Source organism: Crassostrea angulata, chromosome 4, assembly GCF_025612915.1.
Source record: "Crassostrea angulata isolate pt1a10 chromosome 4, ASM2561291v2, whole genome shotgun sequence".
In the NCBI taxonomy this organism is placed as follows: Eukaryota; Metazoa; Mollusca; class Bivalvia; order Ostreida; family Ostreidae; genus Magallana; species Magallana angulata.
This window is the reverse complement of record NC_069114.1, coordinates 4,112,992-4,137,013: the sequence shown is the minus strand read 5'-3', so window position 1 is coordinate 4,137,013 and position 24,022 is coordinate 4,112,992. Positions and strand designations below refer to the sequence as shown.

The following is a 24,022-nucleotide window of genomic DNA, read 5'->3' as shown; positions in this document are numbered from 1 at the left end:
ACCAGTTTCTAACACATAATAATAATTGTTTTAATATGTATAGCATGAATTTGGACGTCGTAATTTGACAAAATTAATTTGCAATATAAAGATTATCATACTGTAAAAGTATATAAAAAAAACCTGTCTTTAGTCCTTTGGCTGTGTATTCTATTTTGCGTTTTTGGCGGAAAACGGCATCCGCAAAATCAAGTACATTGCCAAATGTAAAATATATATAAGTCGATAAAAAGGTAAATTCAGAAATGCGGTAAATCAAATTCATGCTAACTTGTTGAAAAATTATATTCCGCCAAATAGTGTACACCCTAAATATAGTGCGTTTACAGTATTTACGGAGACATTCCAACTACACGATTTTTTTTTATATTGATATGAAATATTGTAAAAATGAATCAAATACAATGTGCGTGCGTGTGAAACGGAGAAAAGAAGGGAATGGGTTTGATTTAAGGTAATGCATAGGTAAAAAACCTCTTTATATTGCACGTTAATTTTGTCAAATAACGACGTCCAAATTCATGCTATACATACCACGGTATTAAAGCAATTCTTATTATATGTTAGAAACTGGTAACCATCTGCTCTAAATCACATTGTATTCGATCGTTTCATTTTTACAATATTTCAAATCGATAGAAAGAAAATTGTTGTTAGAATGTCCCCTTTAATACATCATCATCATCATCATATCTCTCTCTCTCTCTCTCTCTCTCTCTCTCTCTCTCTCTTTCTCTCTCTCTAAACGTCTAAATATCATTTAATGAAACAAATTTGAAACATTAAAAAAATATAGGAATGTGCATCACTTATTTATATAATTATATAATTTTTGCAAATTTCGGATAATCGGCTTAAAAATTTACAGCGGCAATCTAAAACATACATACAGGTAGTTATAGTTTATGGTTCAAAAATTTATTTCATTGAATTTACTTCACTTTTATGTAGTCAAAATTGATATTAGTTTAAATTCCGTTTCGTTTCGATATTTGGTTTCGTTTCGTTTGGTTTCGTTTCGTTTCATTGGTTTCGTTTTGTTTCGATTGGCTTCGTTTCGTTTCGATTTCGTTTCGCACTTTACAGGCTCCCTAAAATGTTGGGTTTTTTCTGTTGATGATGGATATGATATAGGTAGCAAAATTGCAGAGAAAATATATAACTCGTCATATATTTATCACCACCGAGTATGATTTCTAATTTGCACATCAAAAATTTTAAGACCAAATTTTATGCTGTAGAATATCTTGTTTGCAATCAATTTTCCAAGCTTATCTAAAACGTTACCAAAAAATTAGTATAAGATTTTCATAAGACTATAAGACTATAAGACTATTATTTGTCTATGAATAGTAAAATCATGTTTCAAAAAAATACTAAATACTAATACTAAAACTTTATTAATCTCTCTGTCCTATGTGTTAACCTGTCGAGCCACCTTAACAAAGAGACCGTAAATGTATGCGAGGCTAGTCGTGGGTTCCCGGCAATGAAACTGCTCTATCTAGAGTTGTCGTTCCTGTTTCACTCTCCGTCAACTGCCGAAGTTAACGTTGTTGTCATTTTATAATAAAAATAATAAGATGATGAATCATTTATTGTATTTTTTTAAATCAATTAATGCAGTAACAATTTGATCTTATTAGTTCAATATTTTTTTTAATTATCCCATCGGACTATATTTAATGTGTCTTTTGAATATGCTCATGCTACTCAAGGAGATGAAGTATCTTTGATCTACGTCTGTCGTGCGCGGATCTAGACGGGCCTAAAATTTACATGGTAAAATTTACATAGTAAAATTATACCGAGAAAATGCATCGAACCCACTGGCAAACTCAAATATCCCTCTGACACCCCCCCCCCCCTGAAAAAAACATTCTGGATCCGCGCCTGTCTGTTTTTTAATCAAATGGATAATCTGGAGTTTTTAGGTGCTATATTCATAACCACTGGCAGCGTGCAGAATTGCAAACTTTTTATTTTATCTTTATTTTTTAGAGAAACACGTGTAAAGGTGCAGAAAGCACACGATTATAGATTAGGGTTTACGCAGGGGAGATTTTATACGAAAAATCTATGAAATTTGACGCGTTGTCCAGTCATTTTCATCAAATAACTGTAAGGATTTGTTCGATGTGAAATTTAATTTTAAGTACAGATTGAGGACTGGGGAATTTTGGCTGGTTGGAAGAGACCCTTCTGAAAACAGTATTTGTACTAAATTTTCTTTTTAAAACCCCCATAAAAAAATAATTCTATATGTGTCAGCAAATCTCTCTCTCTCTCTCTCTCTCTCTCTCTCTCTCTCTCTCTCTCTCCAAAGTGTTTTCTCAGCAATAAAACTTCAAAACTATTTCAACCTTAAAAACGAGGTCATTACAAATTATAAAAGTCACAAATCCACAATGGGATTAAGGACATAAGAGCTGGCTTTACTATGAGATTAGCAACACTACAAAGCAAATCTAAAAGTTGAAACATATTCTTCTATTTTTCTCCAATATGACTATCGGATTTAAGAAAACCAGATTAGAGTAGGAAAGAATCGTGTTGTATAGTGCAAAGATATTTGAAATGATTTCAATACAGCTTTGTCCTTCTAGAGAAACAATGCACGACCACCCTACCACGATCAAAGGCAGAAGGCGACTTATCTCGGACCCCAGGGGACAAAGCGAAATTTGTAGATTACAGTTTCTCGTCGCTTCGAGGTTTTTCAAAAAATATCGATTCCAAAATAAGGAGGGTGTTATATCTAAGTAAAGCTGCACGTAGTTTTAAGATGAAAACTTTTTTCTTCTGTAAAACATTGAGTTAGGTGTACAATACCGCCAAAATAAAGTACGTTGACTGTACATTGTATTGTTTAGTCAAAGAACAAAATAAGTTTCATGTCGCCTAAGATTTGGAAAAAGGTTTGGGGTAGATTTGTTGTTGAAATATCGACTAAAACATTATCAAATTTATCTGAATATAGGTTTGATTTTCAATTTATTTCCAGAAAATTGATCATAAAGTCTTATATATCGTTAATTACTACAAGGATTCTGTGAAAAAGTTGCAATGCTTAATTAGTGATGGATCGTTAATCCAATAAGGGTACCAATACATTTGATTAGTTCTAATTGGAGTCTTACTAAAATATTTGCATTCAATCAACACTGTATATATATATATATATATATATATATATATATATATATATGTTTCCTGGAGGGTACTGTGTTTATTTAATTTAGAATTCTCGCTGGTTGGTGACTTCACATTCATCCTACAATAAACAGAATTACAAACATACATGTAATTTAAATCACGTGTAAACACAACTACGTATATACACCATATAACATGTAAAATAAAGTAAACAGAATTCCTGTTTTTGTCATTCCGCCGAAGCAAGAACACGTAGTTTATTTTCTTTAGGCCATTGGTGGATTTTGATTTAATTATTTTTTGACAGAGGCGGGGGAGGTAGTGGGACAGACTAAATAGCGAATATTTTCACAAATTAGACCTTAATGATTGCATATTTGTCTTTTTTGAAAGTTTTAAATAAAACGGGGTTGTTTTTTTTGTTTTTTTTGCAATAAAGTGTAACATCCTATCTTATTACGTTTATGCGCTATAAATCTACCAAGTTTAAATCAATATGTATTGACACATAAAAACGTTTAATTATGCGTTCTATATGTATAAAAGATTTAAAAGTCTTGTCTACTTTCTCAGACTACACGCATAAGCATTACCCTCAATTACAGGAGTTAAATTCATAGATTAGTGTCATATTTTAATTTATTCCAAATAGACGACTGTAGACATAATAAATGTCTCTACAATCAGTACACAGGGAAATCAGAAAAACTTTACATATGTATATGAATAAAATAAAAAACAAAATGACATTCATTTAATTGTATTTGGGGATCAACTTCCAGCCAAGATATCCGATGATCTAGTCAGCAGCTCGGTGGGTCTTTCTCTTCCAGGAACTTGCGTTCTTTCATTCTGAAACTTGATAAAATAGACTTCCCGGTCCAGAATCCCCACTCTCCACGTCTGTAGATATACGTGATCTATCTCTATTATGTTCTTTCAAACGCATGTAGTATTTATAAGTAGATAGTCAGTCTTCTAGAGGTTTTTTTTATAATATCAATTAAATTAATTAAATATAATAAAGGTGTTGGCTTAGCTCGGGTATGGGTGGATTCCGTGATATGTTCAATACGTGCAATTAAGATCTTCCTCAGCTTTCTTCATTTTTTGTATCGATTTTCCACCTAACCACGGCATCTGTATGGATTTTCATTATTAAATTACAAATACATGCATACCTGTATACAGGTATATGCATTTTGCTCATGGAAACTTTATCAATATCCATGGAAACATACATGTCTGTCACTCTCTCTGGGATGAAACTGACGACAAGGCTAAATAAGATCAATATATCTCTATATAGACATTGACCTATGTTGTCTTGGCCTTTGAAGGTGCATGCATATGAGAGACCAAACCTTTTTGTTTCTTTTAATTTTTGCTTTTTATACAGTAGAAGAAGCACATCAAAATACACCAACACACACACACACATAATGGTCTGTATGCCGGTATGAGAATACTGTATTGTCTTAAGTAGCTCCCTAAGATTCAATTCATCAGAGAACATTGTTTCTCATTAACGAAAACTAATGGAGAGAGAGAGAGAGAGAGAGAGAGAGAGAGAGAGAGAGAGAGATCAACCCTCGTAAGAACTGACGCTGGTACGGTATATATGTCCTATTGTTGTCTTGTTGTCAGCTCTGTAACGTCGAGGAGTTCCGGGTGCTGGTACCTTGATTCTGTCACTGAGTCAACCACAAACTGTGGAACTCTATAAATTATAGAGTCTGCACGGCAGCCCAACACAAAGAATACTGGCTGGGAACCATTGATAGTCTCATTGTTGGACGATATGTAGATTCTGCGCAGTCGGAATGCTCCGGGTCTTTTGGTGTATCTCCGCATGCATCTTCTTTAGACACCTTAACACCTTAACTATATTCAATGATCAACAATACAGAGTTATGAATGTTCACCTCAAAGAACAAAGACAAGCCTTGTCATTGCACGGCGGATAATTGAACCCAGGCAGGTCCAACTTAAAAGGTTAGAGGTCAGAAGTCAAAGGTCGACAAAACAGCAGAGCTAGAAAGAACGTTATACAAATCATTCTTACACATTGCCCCCCCCCCCCCCATTTCAACCCCACCAAAGAAAATCAAGTCACATACCAATCGACGTAAATAGAGAAAGATATCTCTCACACTACTCCACAACTTCTTTAAGGTCTTTCCTTGGTATTGACGTTAAAACACAATATGAATGAAATAGTCTCAACAATACGACAAACAACATTTTACATATGACAAAATAAAATAGTCATACCAGACACTTACTTAATCAAGAGCTTACATAGTTTTAGCTTGGAATTGTAACAATGTAATTTTAAGGCGACTTCATAAAAAAAGTAAGGATAAAGTCCTGATGTCGTTAGTGGGCGTTTCCGTGTAATTCCCGGTGTTCTCAACAGGTGCCCGCTCAGAACAAACGACGGAGAACATTTGGATGCATGTTATCAAGTGTTGGACAATTTGTACGACCGAGGTAAAGTCGGGATTGTGTGAAAACAAGTACATCAGGCCAGCTAACATAAGCTCGAGCGTCACTTTAATTGAAATGTTTGAATCCGTCGTAGAATACAGTTTCAACTGTTTGGAAGCAGAGGACAAAACAAAGGGTTATCAAATCTCACTCTTTATCAAAGAAGCACTATGCATAGCGGGTCCTGAACATCGGAGCACATAGGAGCAAACTGATATGAAAATTAGAGCCAAGAAAATGAATTGTGAATATTATTATTCATTTTAGTGCTATGCCCGATCACTTTTTTTTTCATGATGAAATTACATATTCCAAAAAAAAGCTAATATATTTTGTCTTCATGCATATGCCCCATCTTCCCAAGTCAAGGGTTTCTGATCTGCACTCTTCTTGTGGGGAACAGAGTGGACCGAAAACGCTTGGCTAGCGAAGATGGCCTATGCCCCGGACTGCAAATTCATGAGTGCGTTCAGTGAAAACTCTTCGATTCTTTATCTATTAAAAGCAGTTTCTTTTCCATTCAGCTTGATGTTGTTTAAAATATTCGCACAATGAAATTATAGGACATATGAAAATTATATTAGTTCAATAAAATTAGACATAGAGAAGAGACGGGGAAGGGGGTGGTCATTAGGTAAGAGAAGATTGCAGGTGCGTCTAATTGCCTGAACAGAGGGATTTCCACTGTCCCCCTGTATAATACAAGTGTCAATGCTCTTTGTTCTAACAGCTTCAAATACAACGGTGTGTTCGTATTCAGTCATCCTGGCGGTTCTTTCTTGCACGCCACTGCACTCTAAAAGAACTCGCTGGCTCAATTCGCAGACTTTACATGAGAAGGGTGTATTATATCTTGGTTTTGCACAAAAGCGCCGTTAAAAGACCATTTAAAGTCTTTTCATTCATAGTTTCAATTTTTTAGCAAGTTTTAAAAAAGTTCACTTTAATTTTTTTAGATGTGGCTCATTTCCAGCACGCACCCATGACGTCATCAATCAATGAAAAAAAGAGCGAAACAGACGAGGACTTACTAGCGCTATTTAATCGTAAATATACACGGGCGATTTACTGTGTTTTAAACAGGTAGCAAGTCTCTCTCGTCGATATTTATATATACAGCGCCGGTAAAAGCCGTGTCATTAGAGCGAGCTAGAGCGCCGGAGAACATCGATAATATTTACAAGTGTTGTATCGTGAAATTCGCCGGTGATAGTTTAATTACAGCTAATTGGACATAAATGGAAATTAATTAGGATTCGGAACGGAACTTGTTGAGATTATATAGCAACGAATTCACACTAATTTTTTACCTACTTTTTGCTGTGACTTGAGTTACAGAGAAGGTACACAGGGAATCTGTGAAAATATATTCCGGATGATCTAGTCTTTTTTGTGCTGGATTTTAATGAAGTTCTTCCCACTTGGATTCAGAGCCTGACGTGATTGTATTCCTGAATTTAACGATGGGTTAAATTTGAGCGAGAATGGAGGCCTATGTCAAGAGAACGTACGCCCAGAAGAACCGTCCCGGTGGGGCCACCAACAAGTACCCGTTCTGGGACTACAGGTAAGGGAGGGACCAAAAACCCACCCCACCCTCCTCTCTCTCTCTCTCTCTCTCTCTCTCTGACAGATATCATCTTTCTGTTTACGTGCATATTACAATCATTCTTGATATGAGGTGATATTTTTGCATGCAATCAAATACAAATTATAACAATGGAAAGAGAAAATCTATCTGTCAAGTAATTTTTTACTTGTTGTCTGGATCTGTAAGTTGTTATCACTGTCAATTTCTCCGAGTCTGTTTTCCTTCATATTTACCCAGGTAAAATACAAATGTGTACACTTCTTGTTCAAACTTCTTTAGGAGAGAAAGATAGAGAGAGAGGGAAAAATCGAAGTCTTTATACTACAAAATACATTTTATATTATGGCCTACTTTGGGCCAAGAGGGAATATTGACATAATTTATTAAAGCCCTGGTGTCTGGGATAAGCACTGCCCAGCGTATCAATATGTTTATTTTCTGCTCAATAAATACGTATATGTACACCTATAGAACTCAATTTCTATCCAATTCAAAGTCATTTATAAAATAAATATACAGAGTTAAACGACAGTGGTCCATAAGTGAATATCGCAAGGTGTATGTATGTAGAGACATTTGTTTGTAAGATCGGTGCCATATCTAGGGAACCCCCGAATGAACAGCGAAATCCCAGTGGATTAAACATTAAATGCCCTTCTTACAACGTATTGGCATTCTATTTCCCATTGCTGTTTAGTGGGATTTTAATGCTAATGTAATTAGAAATTTATGCCGATTTTTTATTGCATGCTTGCACTATATATGTACACCTGACAGTCCAATTTTCATAAGACCGTTTCGTATGACGCTTGTTCGCAAGATTAATGTCTTAATCGACAAAAATATATTGGCTTGAGGACTGAATTCTGTAAGATTATATAGCTGTTAGACAGATATATAAAAAGACCGACATTTTGATTTGTTGTGCACAAATTACTTTAATGTACGTATACATATACAAACCACTTCTTGGCTAAATATTGATTACTGATAAAAAAAAAATTCGTGAATTTCATCGATTTTTTGGTACATTTTATCAACAGGTTGCAGCAAAAATATAATTTCCCGTTTATTTACCCACGCTGGGTGGGATTTTTGTTTCTTTTTCTCTCTCCCCTTGGAGCTATTAATCTAATAAGTTTACAATTGCAAGTTTATCTAACGCTTCAAATCAGATATGGGAGGAGAGAGAGAGAGAAAAACAAAAGAAATATTATTCTTTCATGTAAGGGAAAACATGACAGGTTTCAAAATAAATCCTCTTGAGGGCGAAAAGAAGCAACAAAGCAATTTCCCGATCGAAACAGATTTCCTTAGAGGCGAGAAACATCAAATCTGTTGAGCGCCACAATTGACTTTCCCTTCCTTCACTCCGCAGTCACTGTGTTTAATTGCACCTTTCCCCGCCCACCCGGCAAAACACTGTCGCCAGCTCGGTCCAGGCCCAGATTTTACAATCCATTGACCTCGTTTTACCCGACCCTCCCTCGCCATTGGGGGGTTTTATGCTCTGTAATATTATTATCGATAGCAAGTGGTCTGGAAAAACCGGAAAGATGTACAAGAATCTATTCATGCGAAAGATAGACAATGTAATTACTTATGTAGGTTTTTTTTACTAACTATTGGTGCACGCAAATTACACAGGACAGGAGCCATACGTATGCCGCCGTGTAGAGTCACGAGTACACTAACTATATTATGACTGCATTGTGTAAATTGGGTATGCATGCTGAGCTTGTAATTCTACGAGCAAATCTTTGAAGTTGTCGACAATACATCAATAAACATGAAGACGCCTTTCTCTTCCCGTTTCCTTGTGTTATGCTTCGCCCATCGCGCGTGCTGGTCGGACAGGTAAACACCATTGCACGTGCATTGGAGCCGACAGGTAAATATGGCACATGTAATCGACCATCGGTTTTTATTCGAAAGCAGCACTTTGTGCCTAATTGCATTTGTGTTCCCGAAAATTGCTTTTCTCTGTATAATATGTATTCAGCTAACTATCTGCTCGTTCTATTGATAAGAAAATCGGACAGCGAGCAAATGCATAGAGACATCTGCAGAAATTGCTAATTAGTCATTAGTAAGGAGTTGTCATTAATAATTCATCTCCAACCCGTAAAAGGTCGGGACCTCCATATGTAACACCCGATAAGCCAATAACGATGCGCAAGAGAGACCTACAGAACTGAATTATGTATTTTCTATCAGAACTTCTATTAGTGGCCCACTGAAATTTGTTCCCATTGCACATTGCAATTTGAAGTTTTATTTATTTGCAATTTATTTTTAATGCGTTTAAGATTGATTGGAAAAACTATTTTGAGAGAGAGAGAGAGAGAGAGAATATCCATCTCCACCTATATTTGTTCTTTTAAACGACGTAATTAGCTCGTCAGTCGAGTGTTTTTTGGAGATGCTATCAAAAGATAATTTAATCTGAAGGGCTCACTAGTCAAACAGAAACTTCCGTTGGCGCAGAGATTGTAGAAATAATAAGGTCATCCGATGCCAGGTACAAATTACCGTCAAGTGATCTTGAATTTTTCCTGGTCATGTAATCAAAGACTTGTATTTGCGGGTCCTCTTTCTTAGGTGACATGGGGGGTAGGGGTTGTTGTTTACTCGATATGGCGACTTTCCGTGGCCTGTTGTTACTTATAAATCACTGTATGAAAACGGTCAATATATTACAGCATTTGATGCGGTCTACTGTTGACACTGCGGTGAAAAGATCTGTACATTGTGTTATTTCTGGGCTGGGTATTGGCTATTAAGTGACACGGCACTTGGTTAATAAGTTACAAAAACAGGAAAAGAACAGATATAGAGCGGCCTTTTGAATGGTGACTTTATGTCAGAAAGACGCTAAATCAACAAAACACGAATAGTTTATTAATTACATCATATTTTGAAAGCCCCACTCTTTTTCCTGATTCTTTCCATTCCTTTTCATTAATACACCTTTATAATAAACTTTTCGCTACACGTATACCTGTCCTGCCGGTTTCGAAATAGACTGATATTGATTTATGGGGAATAGCTTTGTTTAATAAGAGAAAAAAAGAGTTAATGAATGTTGGTAATGAATTTATGAGGGACAGACCTGACATACAGGGACTTCTACCGGCGAGTCTGTACCGTGTTACACCAATAGCCACAAAATGGCATTTCCTGATCACTGTCTGCACGTGTTGTCAACAAGGAATGTCGCTATTTTTTAAAAAAAAAATACTATATACACCAAACACATTTAAGATAAGTCAATGCTAAGTTCTTCTACACACACACACACTCTCTCTCTCTCTCTCTCTCTCTCTCTCTCTCTCTCTCTCTCTCTCTCTCTCATTGTGATACAACGTATGATCTGATTAATTTTCTGGGACATCTTAAGCCCTGGCTCTTCCACATTAAATATTTAGGATTTTCTCTCTGAAATTCTCTTTCTCCCACGGACAGATTTCGGGAGGTACTGGTAGCTAACTCTGTCCATTCCCAAATCAAAATAGGAACACGTGATTTCATTGCAACATACCTGCCTTAATCCTCCCAAGAGAATACCTGGAGAGTGTATAACGTAACACAAACTTTCTTATCCACGAGTGCTATGTATTGGATACAAATGGAGCCTGGTCAAGTGTCACCTCACACTGACAGTGTACCTACCCCCGACACAACCAAGGATAAGTAAATACATCACAAACAGCAGGCATTTATAATTGAAATTAATTGAAAACCAATTGTCGCATCTTTGGCAGTTCACTCGATGAATTCTCCATTTCATATTGACAAACCACAGTTAGGGGAATTTTCATTAGGGAAGAGGGGTATTTGTCAAGGCAGGTATTTGCGGATATAGACAAGGTTTGTTACCTTTGTTACCGGTGGAATCGTTGATGGCATGCAGGTGTAAAAACAAAATTATTGACCTTTAAATTAAATAAATTTTTATCAGTGAGAAAGGACTTGTTAATGAACTTTCCTATTCCTCCGCGGTATGTGGGTTTTTAAGAGAGAGAGAGAGAGAGAGAGAGAGAGAGAGAGAGAGAGAGAGAGAGAGAGAGAGAGAGAGAGTTATTTTTAATCTGTTTTTAATAAATGCGCCGTGGGCTGCCTGTCTTAACAAGCTGTTATGTATCATATATCATTGTTGTTTGTAATAACAGGCTTTGTGATTGCCTTCATAACTAAAATTTTAATAACCTTGAAAAGTGTCTTAAATGAAAAAACCGAAATTAACTTTGAAACAGAATGTTTCTTTATTTCATTATAACATAAATCACATCATCTTAATAACGGAGAGTTTCTGCTTTCTTCATGATGTGCTTCCAAATTAAAAAAAATAAGCCCCATTTTCATAATGCACCTGAAGTGTTTCTTTATTACCTTGTATCGATGTTTTACAATTGCAAACTGATGTAGATTTCACCGAGGGCGTGGTTGACATGTTTAGGTAATTGGAACACCTTTTGTACAGGTGTCACACCGTAATTATACAACATCTAGCTCCCCGTGTATATTCTTTTTTTGTTTTTGTTTCTCCTTTCATTTATTACGTTCTTCCATCAATACCTGATCATATTGACACCTCCAAGCATTAGCGAGCGCTTTCTTATTACTGGATACAATAAAATGTCTCCGATAACCGAACCTCACGCCAAGAGAGCGAGGAGATAGCTGTCACAAAGTGGTCGGGTATTGTTCTGTTGAGTACCCCCATCGTTCATTGTATTCTTTCAAAGAATCGCAGCAGGGTACGTGAAACACATGAATTTTACATACAGTATACATACAATTGTTCCATGCGTAATTAATTTTTCAGGAGAAAAAATAAGATGCATTATAGAAACAAAGATATTTTAAAAACTTTTTCGTAAGTAGAAAATTATTTGACATCTGTGTTTGACAGCTCTGCAATACATGAACATCCATTGATAAAATAATGTAGCAACAACCTTGATCTTTATAAACACGTTAAAAATGTTTTATCAATATTTTCCTGTCTCTAAAGTTGTTTACCCATCCATACATACGTAAAATACATGCAGACATGCAGACTGAGAAAAAAAATCAAACCTCTCCAAGAAGAGGAAGAAACCAAGTTTACCAACCATATAAGAAACCAAGCCTTTTGTTTTCGTAACTATTTTTCGTAGACGATCTAATCTTGGATAAGAAATGATCTGGTGAGAATCAAACCAAAGATCTCGTTACAAGGATTTCTTTGATTTACCTCGACCTTTCTCCAAGGTTTAATAGCAGCGATATGTAACATTTGGCATGCTCGATAAAATACATTCTTAGCGTTTTTGATTTCTCTGGATACTGAATGTAGACTGCTGATTTGTTCAAAATTAATATATGTGCACATTGTATGGAATATCTGTAAGGGGGGGGGGGGGTGTCGAGGGGAGGAGAGCGAGATAGGAGGGGACAGCTAGGGTTGCATGTACTGAAACATTATAAATCGATTACAGACCGTTTAGCAGACTTGATTGTATCTTTAAAGGTGAGATCTTAATAAGATATTTTAAAGATTTCCGGATATACAGAAATTGCGTTTATTCCATTTATACAAACATACAATGGTCCTTTAACATTTAAAATTCACTTCAAGTATAAAGAGTAAAATATTTACAAGTTTCGCCAATTATAGGTAATGATTATACGGTGCGTGAAAACCGCTGCTGAGAAGGATATAAAATAATTATATGCTTCTGCATATTCAAAAGAAAGGCCAAAAATAAAATTTTTAAATGACGAGCGATTAAACCGCAAAACCCTTCTCTCAATATCCGAGGAGGAATTCGAGAAATTCACTTGAAATGATAAAAAGTAGTTTTTGGTACGCTTTGAGGAAGTGGACCAGGAACGATTAGAGGTCTGGTCAATGTTTGTACATACGTCATTATCTCATCAAATAAACAAGCGCCGTAACAACGTCGATTTTATCTCATAAAATTCCAAATAAATTTGAAATTAATACGACTTCATCGTAACCGGATCACAAAATTACTATCATTGTCAAAGATTTAAGTAAAATTCTGATTTGGAATTTAAATCTTTAAAGATTCAAATTCGGATCTGTTTACATATTTTTTCGTGTTTTATTTTTATTTTCGGTTGGGGTGGGGTATACACAGACCTCACACTGGGACTCTTTTGTCTCGATCTTTCGTTAAGCTACGGGCACCTGGCGAGGCCCCTAATTACACGGTGTCGGAGTGGACAGAGCAATCTCATTAGACATACTTATGTAGTGTAGGTTCTGCTTAGCGATAGATTTTCACGGCGGGAAGCAAGACCGATCTGCCGGGGTGATCCGCCATCAAGAGACTTCAGGAAATCGGATTGTGAACGAGGAGTGTAATACCCCAATGTCAGGGATATTAATTATCAAAACACAAGTACAAACACGTACATCTTGTTTACAACACGAAATTAACAAACACGAAACGACTAGGGACTCCACGGAAAGTCGTTAGACTAAGTTTTCAATTGTTATGAACGATATGCTATTCAAATTCTTATACCATATCAATTGATTTTAAGACAGATAGTATATATATACAGAGTTCAATTACCGAACAAAAAAGTTTTCACTTGTTTGAAATATAAAATGATTAGTTAGTAGGATATTATTTCCGTTCCACTCGAGCACGTTTATTTACGAACGATAACTCCGCATTCAGTAAATCAGCTATCAAACTACTTGAATAATGGAAAATCAAAATAAATCTCGTATTTCAGTCAATTGAAGAGAAATAAATGAACAACAAACCTAAGAACGTTTCCATGTTGGACAGTTTTATTTCCGTAGTCGTAGCTTTCCAAAGTAAATGTATCTGTTGGTTGTAATTTGATTCAGTGAATGTGAAGACCCGCGGTCCTCTGCGGAGCGTGGAAGGGTGACACATGGCTGACAAGAAATCTGTATTTATAGCCGCAATGTCCGGTGTTACAGATTCACCTAGTATATAAAGAGAATGCATTGGTTGGCCACATTGATAATAAATCTCGAAGTGCCGACTGTGATTCAAGTATGGTTGACATAGACTTTGTACAGATAAATTAAAGAACAGATAAATGAAAGAAAGTGTTAATTCGGATGAAATAGATTCAGCTTCGAGACGACAATCTGTTCCCCTTTGACGATTAGATTTGCCGATGGAGACCTCTCATTATACAGGTATGGTCAGTGTCGGTAATTTATGGCATAGGGAATTAGCTGACGCTTCTCCATCCCTTGCATGTTAATGAAATATTAATTGATATTTCGTTTTCGATGAAGCGATACGGCGATCCATTCTTTCGGCAAGGGGAGATAATAGCGTCAGATGGTATTGACAAGGACGTTTCTCATGAGCTGATCCATACTGGATGAGTTTCCTACATAGAACATTAATCCTACCGCTGGTAAACGATTCATTTCCTCTCAGAGACCTGATGAATTGTGTTTGCCAATTTATTAGAGATCAGATACAAATGTATGGATTTATGGAACAATTCTTTGAAGGGGATTATTGCACCTGCCGCGGCCATTGAAAAGAAAAACAAAAAGATTCAATAGGGCACCTTACGGTCGCGCGCGCGGTCTGTTGTCACGCGAATTGCCGCGAGGAAACAGACCGGCTTTTTGCGGGAAACTGACCACAACAGTGGTTAATATGCAGTATTCAGTTCTCATGTCGCTTCTTACTTTAAACTAAGGACGTTACAAATTAATGTCTTAGAAATTATCCGAGGGAAAAAGATGGAGTTGGGGGAGGGGGTTGTTACGCTAAAGCTATTTTAAAAATTCCAGAGTAACATAATGCATGTGGCGTCCCTTTAATAATATGCAATATAAGTATACTATATTATACACTAATATACTGACTGAATTAAAATACTTTGAAGCGGATGGTTGTTGCAAGACTTGCCATTTTTAACCCTCTTTGCAATTTCTAGTAGACGACAAGATCCTTTGTTTTTACCCAGCATGCTCTTAGGATCTTCTGGTAACAATGCTAGTTCGATCTCACACGAGTCGTTATTAAAGAATAACGATTCTCGTGTAGAAACTAGTATTTCCTAATAGAAAAAACAATGTATTCATAAAAAAAGCTTAAATCTATTTTGTTTGTTGAAGGCGTACATCGACACTTTTCTCTAGAATGGTGTTTTCCTTTGTTGTTTATTCCTAATACAATTAAACTTTGTGCAATTCAGATTTTAGTGAAACTGAATGCCCCAAAGTGGGCTTATTGGAAGACACCATTGAAAACTCGTTCGTGATGATTTAAAAAAATCTTTAAAAGAAATAGATCCCCATGCTACGAGAGTACTTCAGATTTTTTCATTAAAAAAATATACCATGACACAATTCGGGAGAGCCTCTCGACTTTTCCTTTTTTCTTGTGATTGTTTTCCGAAGGATGCGTGAAAACCCCAATAATGGGTCTCTGAAGAACCCTCCAAGTCTCACAACTTGTCGGCGTGTTCATAGACCCTCTATGACGATTTACCCAGGCATTACTCTATATCAATGAAGTGCTTATATATTTGCCGATCTTTATACATATGCTTGAAAACTTTTATTTTCGTTCAACAACACCTCATACTTATTTCATCTGAAGATCTTAACGCCGAACTTTCTCCTATATTAGAATCCACCTTCTGTTGGGAACTTTCAGTTTTTTAAGATTTGCTTTCAAGTTGTATGTAAAGAAAAGGGGAAAAATAATTATCAACCAACTTTTAAATTTGAGTGGCGTGTTAAATGGTTGTTGGAGTCTGTTTTTGATGTTTTAACACGTTCTGGTGTACACTGTACACAATCCCAGTCCCCCCTCAAGCAGTTCCCAATCGCTTGGGATTGCACCCAGTCCCCTTGAAATCTTCACCGTGGAGGAGTTTTAAAGTATCGAATTTTGAATTCAATTTTGAATCAAGTTTAAATAGTAACCCTTTTATTACTGATAGCATCCTCACAAATAAACACATAATTTCCTCGTAAAAATAATATTTTCTTTTGGATCGTACGGGTGTTCAAATACAGGTGGTCGCTTTTCTTCAAGAAGACTTTGAAAAACACAAAATTGAAGTCTTGACTTTATTTTCTAGTTCTGTACAAAGATTCGACGCAGGTGGCTTAAACTGAACAGTATTGACCAATTCCTTAGAAGTTGCTCTGTGCCATTGTCAGCCGACTTGCGGGGTTGTGGCTAACGTTGTCTTCATTTATCGAATTACACAGGACTATGAGAAAAACAAACAGTGTATAGGCGAGGTTTTCTGTGAGAGAACGTTATGTTAAAAAAAGGCGCAAAATATCAGAACAACCAAAAAATCTCTCTCTCTCTCTCTCTCTCTCTCTCTCTCTCTCTCTCTCTCTCTCTCTCTCTCTCTCTCTCTCTCTCTCTCTCTAAATAAATAAATAAGAATTCATCAAAACTTACACGTGAAAAATTTCATCTGATGAATTAATTTTATACAAATAACGCGAATAACACCTTTTGAGTGAATTAACATTTGAAGTTAAATATTGTAAGTGTGTGTGACCCGTGACTGTTTTTATTGCTCTAACCGGTCCGATTGTTTCCTCGTCCATGATTTACAACTTCACTGACGTCAAATCATTATATATAGCCATGAAGTACTACGTCTAGACCAAGAGAGAGAGAGAGAGAGAGAGAGAGAGAGAGAGAGAGAGAGAGAGAGAGAGAGAGAGAGAGAGAGTTAATGACCTTAGCTGGTGTTGTTAACAAGTTTGAGCTCTGGACTGGTCAGCTAAACAGTTTAATCCAAAGAGAAAACACTTCGTCGTAAATAGGCTAGATTTAACGAATTTCAAACATTGCTTCATGTTTAATCTTAGAGTAGGGCAAAGTCGCAGTCACAATGGACTAGCGCTAACAGTAAGTCAACTTTCGGGGAATGGAATTTAAGACAGTTTTTCTAAACATTTTCTATTAAGAAGAACACCCAAAAACCACTAGAGTTTCTTTAGAATGCACGTGTTGACTCGTTGATGGAAGCTTGTTGTCTGCAACATTCTTGATATCATGTTTACGGTAAGATAGAGTTGTTGAGTTTATATTTTCACAACTTTTTGTGCCCAAGAATAATGACTTTCATTGTCCGATTTTTCTAACCAATATAAAATCCTTACGTAATCTTGTCATAATTTATTCACTTCGAGGGACTTTTAATTTTATTCCAGAATTTGTCAAAAAAATGTGAATATCCTTTTGTTTGAAGCAGGTAATTTGGCGAGGAAATGTCGGTACATTAAGTGCAGGTCGGTTCTCAAAGTCCGAGATCTACAAAGTCTGACAATAAGGCATTATCATGTCTCTGAGTTATTAATGCGTCGCTGTTAATTCATCTTTTGTCCTTGCATTACCATCTGCGTTTCCGTTTTAATCCGAACGGTATCATTCGGATATTATAGAAAAGCTGTTCTGGCCATTAAGAATTATCATATGGATCACGGAAACTCTTTTTTGTAGGATCTTTATGTTAACATCTTGATTGAATAAATTACAGTCCTCCTGATGCCGCAGTGATAATCATTATTACTTATCCCTCGTTGTAATCGAACTGTGTCTGCAATATAGGCAAAGTCTACACGACAGACACAGGGATACCATTGTTTGTGAAAAACGATACCTGTAAAACACAAGACTCAAATCTCGATATCCATGTAAAGAATAATGAATTATAAACGAAACATTGCATGCATTGTGGATTCTGATTTGCGACTGCCTTTTTTTTTAACTGATAAGGCTTCAATCGTGGAGGGCATTTCAATACTAGCAGCAGTGTTTTAATTGATAAACGTTCAATGATTGTGATATTATACATGCACCCTGTGTGGTGGTATGATAAGATTATATAGAACACAACTCGCCATTGTCTGCCCTCTCAGAGCACGTCTGTTTATTCCATGCGGCAATCATCGGCAGATTTTGGTGTCATGTTGGGTAACCGCCCGAGGCTTGCCGAATACTGTTTACCCTTATTGTTTTTCCACAAGGAGTCTTGCTCTAGTCTGTTTAGATCTTAAGCGACTTCGTTGTGTCCTATCTTTGCAACTGGCGACTTCATGCTGTATTTCCCCGACAAAAGAAATTGGCACCGTATATTTACATTCTTCATTTAAATGGAAATGATATACACAGTAAATTGTTATTGATTAGTTTATTCGATCTAAAACGGGGGATTTTTGTAACATAAAAAACTAGTCGTTTTAGAATTGAACAACTTCAATAAACCTAGTTTTTAAAACTGATTGCATGATATTGCACTATATTTTATATATGTCTAACCGAAGGGTTGAATATAACCACAACTGCATGTATTGAATCCTCTCTGAACGATTAATCTCTCTGAAGAAAAGTGCATACAGGATTAAGCTGAGAGGAGTGAAAACTACAAAACAAGCAGTGATCTGAAACTAAATATCGTTTAATTATAATAGAGTTATTAAATTAATCCGAGTAATGCGGGCCCTTCCTAATGCCGTGGAATCACCCCTTAATCCATGTTCTTGGCAGGAGGTCGCAATATGGCAAACCTTGCACTGAGAAAGGACAACACTTTTTGATTGTCGACCAAGGGAGACTACTCACTCGGTTAAGCCCCCTTTTGTCGTGTACATGCATTGGATACTCCCAGCTCCTTTGAAACCAATATTTTTAGAAGAATGGTTTGAAAAATTAAACTGGGAGGTACAAATGATATTTTTGTATCTATCTTTGACGCTCTTGATTGACAAGTTTCTAAAGATAGATTGGCGTAAAAAAAAAATGCTACATCATTCGTCCAAATTTATATATGTATTCTTAATTTGTTTATTGTGGGAATAGACAATCTAAAGGGAAAATGGTCTGAAGTTGATAACAATGGGATATGATCCTTTCTTTATCGGATTATAAACTGAGATTTTTATAATCGCCTTTCCCTCTTGTGTTAAGGAGTTTTTCATTTATAACTCTCAATATATGAATTATGGACACCTCGCTCTTGAAAAACAAATTAATACCTCTTGAAAAATTTTCATTTCATTTTCATTCTCTTTTATTACCTACTCAAAGTTTCTGAGTTCAAAATCATTTGTGTTTCATTTACGACCAGCGCGCGTGACCAGTTTACAGGGCTTTCTCTCCCCCGAACAATAAGATGCTTCTAAGATATCGTCTGCTTCGATCCTACTAAAGGAAGCGCCTAGTTAAAGAAAAAAAATCTAAAAAACACCATCGAAGCAAAACCGCTATTTTTATGACTTTAATAGCCCTCTTGCATGACTCTCGCATTTTTTCAGTGATAGATTAACTATTGAACCACTTTTTGACAGAAATGTCATTGAGAAGATCGCAAACTATTGGACATTAACACAGTTACAGCTCTTAAATTGATTTGCACAGATCCATTGTCTCTTTTATCATGAAAGATATGGTGGATGAAAGATAAATAAAATGTTTTGTCGTCCAATAAGTTTTTTTTTTTTATATCGGAGACTCTCTCTCTCTCTCTCTCTCTCTCTCTCTCTCTCTCTCTCTCTCTCTCTCTCTCTCTCTCTGTCTCTCTCTCTCTCTCAGAGCAATACGCACATAGATGATCATGTTTAAATACTTGAAAGTAGTATGTACTGTATGATTACACTATCATTTTGATTTTTAAAAAAATCTAAATTCTTTATTTTCCATTGCAGATCTCGAAGAGGAAGCCTCTCAACATCCGCTTCTAACTCTTCCAACGATGGTAAGTGTGACGTCACCTCCTTCATTGATATAATAAATCGTCTGCAGATTTTTTTTTAGGCGAATTAATGTAAACGATAGCCGTTTTTCTGCATCTGTTAACCCATAAAACATTTTATGAATTTTTAACAAGCAGGAAAACTATTCTGTCATAAAGTACAATGCATAAATCTTGACGTATACCTCAGATTATCTAGCTTGATTAAACGTGTAATGATTATAAAAAATTGTTTTATCATATTTTGTGAAATGAAAAATATTTCAAGCTGAAGAATCAGTTTGGATTGATTGGAATCCCAACAATATCTGTGCATGGTGGTTGTTAGTTCCCGCGGGCCTCTAGCAATGCCAATAGCCATACCTGTTGTTCAGAACGCGAATTCATTCATTTCGTAATTTTTTTTTCATTCTTTAGAAAATCATAATTTACCAGTTAGTCGTAGACAATTAAGCATTTTTTGCATCTTTGTTAGGGAAGATAATGAGGGCTCTTTTTTCATGATAGAGTTCGTCAAACAAAGATAATACCGGTGTGCAAAATGCCCGCGATGTACTTTTTGATGACTCATCATATGATATGAGTTGCCAATTATTCATACTCGTTATGATTTCAATATAATACTACGAGGCAGCTAAAACAGCAATGAACGTTATGTTGTATGATAAAACATTGTAATAACCATTACTAAGTTATAAATTCGATCACACAGTCAAATGTATTGTGCACGATGCATTCTTGATGGGAGAAATACTTAAAGAATCATTCCTATTTAATGGCTAAGCATGAAGGAAAATTGCTTCATAAATATTAAAACTAGCAGTAAAAACTCCAAACATTGAGTATTGCCACAATGTCTATTCAAATTTAATATCAATTATCTTTTTCTTCGTCCTTTGTGATGGGGCCCAGTGTGATCTCTTTATTGCTAGGATCCACGCCATTGAACTTCAATAAAACAGGGGGGTTGAATGCACAGGCCTGAAAACTCGATACATTGAATTGCAGTCAAAAGAGAAGAATTGAACAAGAACTCTTCTTCTGTTGTGTTTCCATTTCTAAAACTTAAACAGAGCCCCTTCAAGAAAAATCCACAAGTCAGTGAACCGCATAGTTAAAATCCCAAATGTGAAAGAAAAAGATAATTTGCTTTGCAATGTCTAATTGTATTGAAAATTGTTCTTTTTTGTATTGGCTTTGTAAGCTAGCTTAAAGAACAAAAAAAAAATTTCTTGAAAGATATAAAAAATCTCCGGTGCTCAAGGTCGACCCGTGTGAAATTGCCGGCGTGCCTCTGATAGTAACACCCAGCTGTGATTCCGATTCTACAAGTGCCCTCAATGCTTGGAATTTAAAAAAAGAGAGTAATTTCCTCCTAACGTTTTGGTGCATGTCAGTAGCTAACTTCTTTTAAAAAGAGTGCATTTAGAAGTCTCGACAGAGCGCTGTATAGACAGGTGATTTGTTGATTCGTCCCTCTCACTGCAGACACAAGTCAAACAGATCCTACTGGAGAGCAACGCGGGCTTACTGTGGAATTACAGGGCTACCGGAACATGTGGTTTTTTGGGAATTTTGTTTATCTTTGGCTAGCGTCTAATTTGTTGAACTTGTGGATTGATATGTGTAAGCTCTTTTTTGGGGGGTGAACACCAGTCGTGTGTTTGTGAATAACGAGAGATCCATGTGCAGGATCTGGGTACAATAGTATTTATTGTGTTTGGACGTGCATGGGTTCTAATTAACGTATGGTGTACAGTCTTAATATACACTAATGTATTTATAATACTTTTACAGGAAGTAGCATATCCTCCATTGGATCTTTGAGATCGGAAGCGGAAGGGGAAAACATCAGTTTGTCCGGAAATTCCGACATTGATTCTATCATGCTCAGCGACCCCTACCGGCTAACGGTGCACTTCCTGGCGGACTCTCACGAGGTGTACCCGATGATGGACATGTACCAGCCAGTCATTGACTGGGTCGACCCTGATCTCCATATTTTCAAAGTCTCGGAGAGGATAAATATTTCCGAACAACGAGCAGACGACTTTACTTACTCAGAATCCAGCATCCCTAGTACCGCCGTCATGATATTCCTACATGAAGAGGGAATGCTGGGGTGTGAGAGAATTCAAACGGCCAAGATCCATTTCGAGAAGTCGCCTTGGAAATTCCACCATTCTGAACAAGTTTCTCGGGGACGGGTCAATCCGTACCCATACAACAGCCAGGACTTCTTTTACACGTCGGAAGATCTTCCACTGTGGGCTGTTCGACAGGTGCATTATGGAAAAGAGCATATTCGGTTAGTGATATTTGCTGGTGAAGAGAACTGGGATGACATGGTACATTTCTATAAACTTATTATTGGCACAGATCCAGAACTTTTACGAGAGGATTTTTGTTTATTTACGGTGCATACTCATACACACTATGATATCCAGTTTGCTTTGAAGAGACTACAAAGAGGAATCAAACCGAGGCCTCTCGAATGTGTAAAATTGCAATTCCGAGTGACGGACGTTGGACACATCGTGCCCCTGTTCCCCAACGTGTGTAAGCCGCTATCGGACACGCGCTGGGAGACGAAGGACCACGACGGGAACACGATAGTTCTGGAAGTCACGGGCTGCCTCTTGCCATCAGCCAACAAGTCCCTGGAAAATAGCGTCACTCGAAAAAGATCGGACCGTTCCGATGCCTCCGACAGGTCACGTGGTTCCAGTCGGGCGTCGTCGGAAACGACATCAAGTCACTCGGGGAAAACGATAGAAATGTCCGGATTTTACGTGTGAGAGTGTTTACCTCATGATGCCTGTGATAGTGTGTGAATGCTACATCCGGTCACGTGACTTATGGTGTTCGTGTGCGTGACTGTGTAAATCTGTGTTGTTTTAAAAAGGAGGACACATACATTTGAAGTGCAATACTTTCAATAGCTGCCTACTAGATGGAATCATTAACATAGAAAGAACCAATAACTCTTCTTGTACCAATTTTCAGAGTATCAATACTACATTGTATTCAAGTACATGTATGCTTAAATTGTGGCAACGAGATCTTCATTTAACTTTTGATAATTCTTTCCTGAACAAATGAATTGCCTGCTAAAGATTTTGAAAGTCATCAACGTGTCATTCTCAATGTATTCAACTGTCAGATTTAAATGTACCTCGCCGTACCTTTGTTATGATCAGTCCTCTGTATGATATTGTTTGATTGGTTGTTTTTGTATGTTGTGTGTCCGAATTTCCTCGATTAAGAATGGATTTGTATTATTCATAATTACATTCGTGATTTTAAACGATCTTCAACAATGTTCAGTATATATTTGTCGTGAAGAAATACCTTTTTATAATGCATTTCTGCTATATCAATTCACGTAAAGACGTAATTATTATCTATATCAATTCACAGTCAATAACGCTTTAATTACAAAAGTCACGATACTATGATTATATTCCCAGACACAATTACACAAAAATGCTTCCAAGAGCGATTTAATAAGTTGATATTGTAATTGACTTCATTTTCACAAATGAAAAAAAATATAATTAGGCTACTTTAATACTTTTAATATATTTCAAATAATTATACAAAAACTCAAGAAAATGAAATATTCTTGTTGATGTATACTGTATGGCGACATCATTGTGATGTGATCGACCAAAAGTTAGATATTGTGTATTGATATGTTTACCATTAAATTAATTTGAAATATAATCCGTGTTACGTTGTTGTGCATATGTCATCAATATACGTGTAAAATGTCAGTTACAATCTATCACCAGATGGCGTAATTACGGGACAAAGTTGCAACGCTTAAAATATGATTTTGAAAAACACGACAAAAACAAGAACAACGTTTCTGATGCTCCGCCTGTCAGTCACATTATTGTAGTATAGTCCCTTGTCTAGCCTTGATTTAAGCTGTGACGGTTGTGCTTTCTTTTCACTTTTAAATAAAGAACACCAGAACCCGCACAATTTCCTGTTCGATTTTATCTCAAACATCAAAGTGAACCTGATTAC

General features: G+C 36.4%; 1 protein-coding gene across 5 annotated transcripts; it reads left to right on the top strand.

Moving 5' to 3' along the window:
• The first annotated feature begins 6,699 nt into the window (after positions 1–6,699).
• Positions 6,700–23,713, top strand: LOC128181007 (protein FAM124A-like). Of its 5 annotated transcripts, none has more exons than XM_052849246.1 (3): positions 6,700–7,213; positions 19,941–19,990; positions 21,785–23,713. In XM_052849246.1, exons 1-3 carry the CDS (start codon positions 7,131–7,133, stop codon positions 22,783–22,785), a joined length of 1,134 nt encoding a protein of 377 aa, XP_052705206.1. In that variant the 5' UTR covers positions 6,700–7,130; the 3' UTR covers positions 22,786–23,713. The 5 variants fall into 5 exon arrangements, with proteins under 5 accessions (XP_052705206.1, XP_052705208.1, XP_052705207.1 ...); XM_052849248.1 differs by lacking the exon at positions 6,700–7,213 and adding an exon at positions 14,308–14,432; XM_052849247.1 differs by lacking the exon at positions 6,700–7,213 and adding an exon at positions 17,085–17,298.
• The last annotated feature ends 309 nt before the right edge of the window (positions 23,714–24,022 follow it).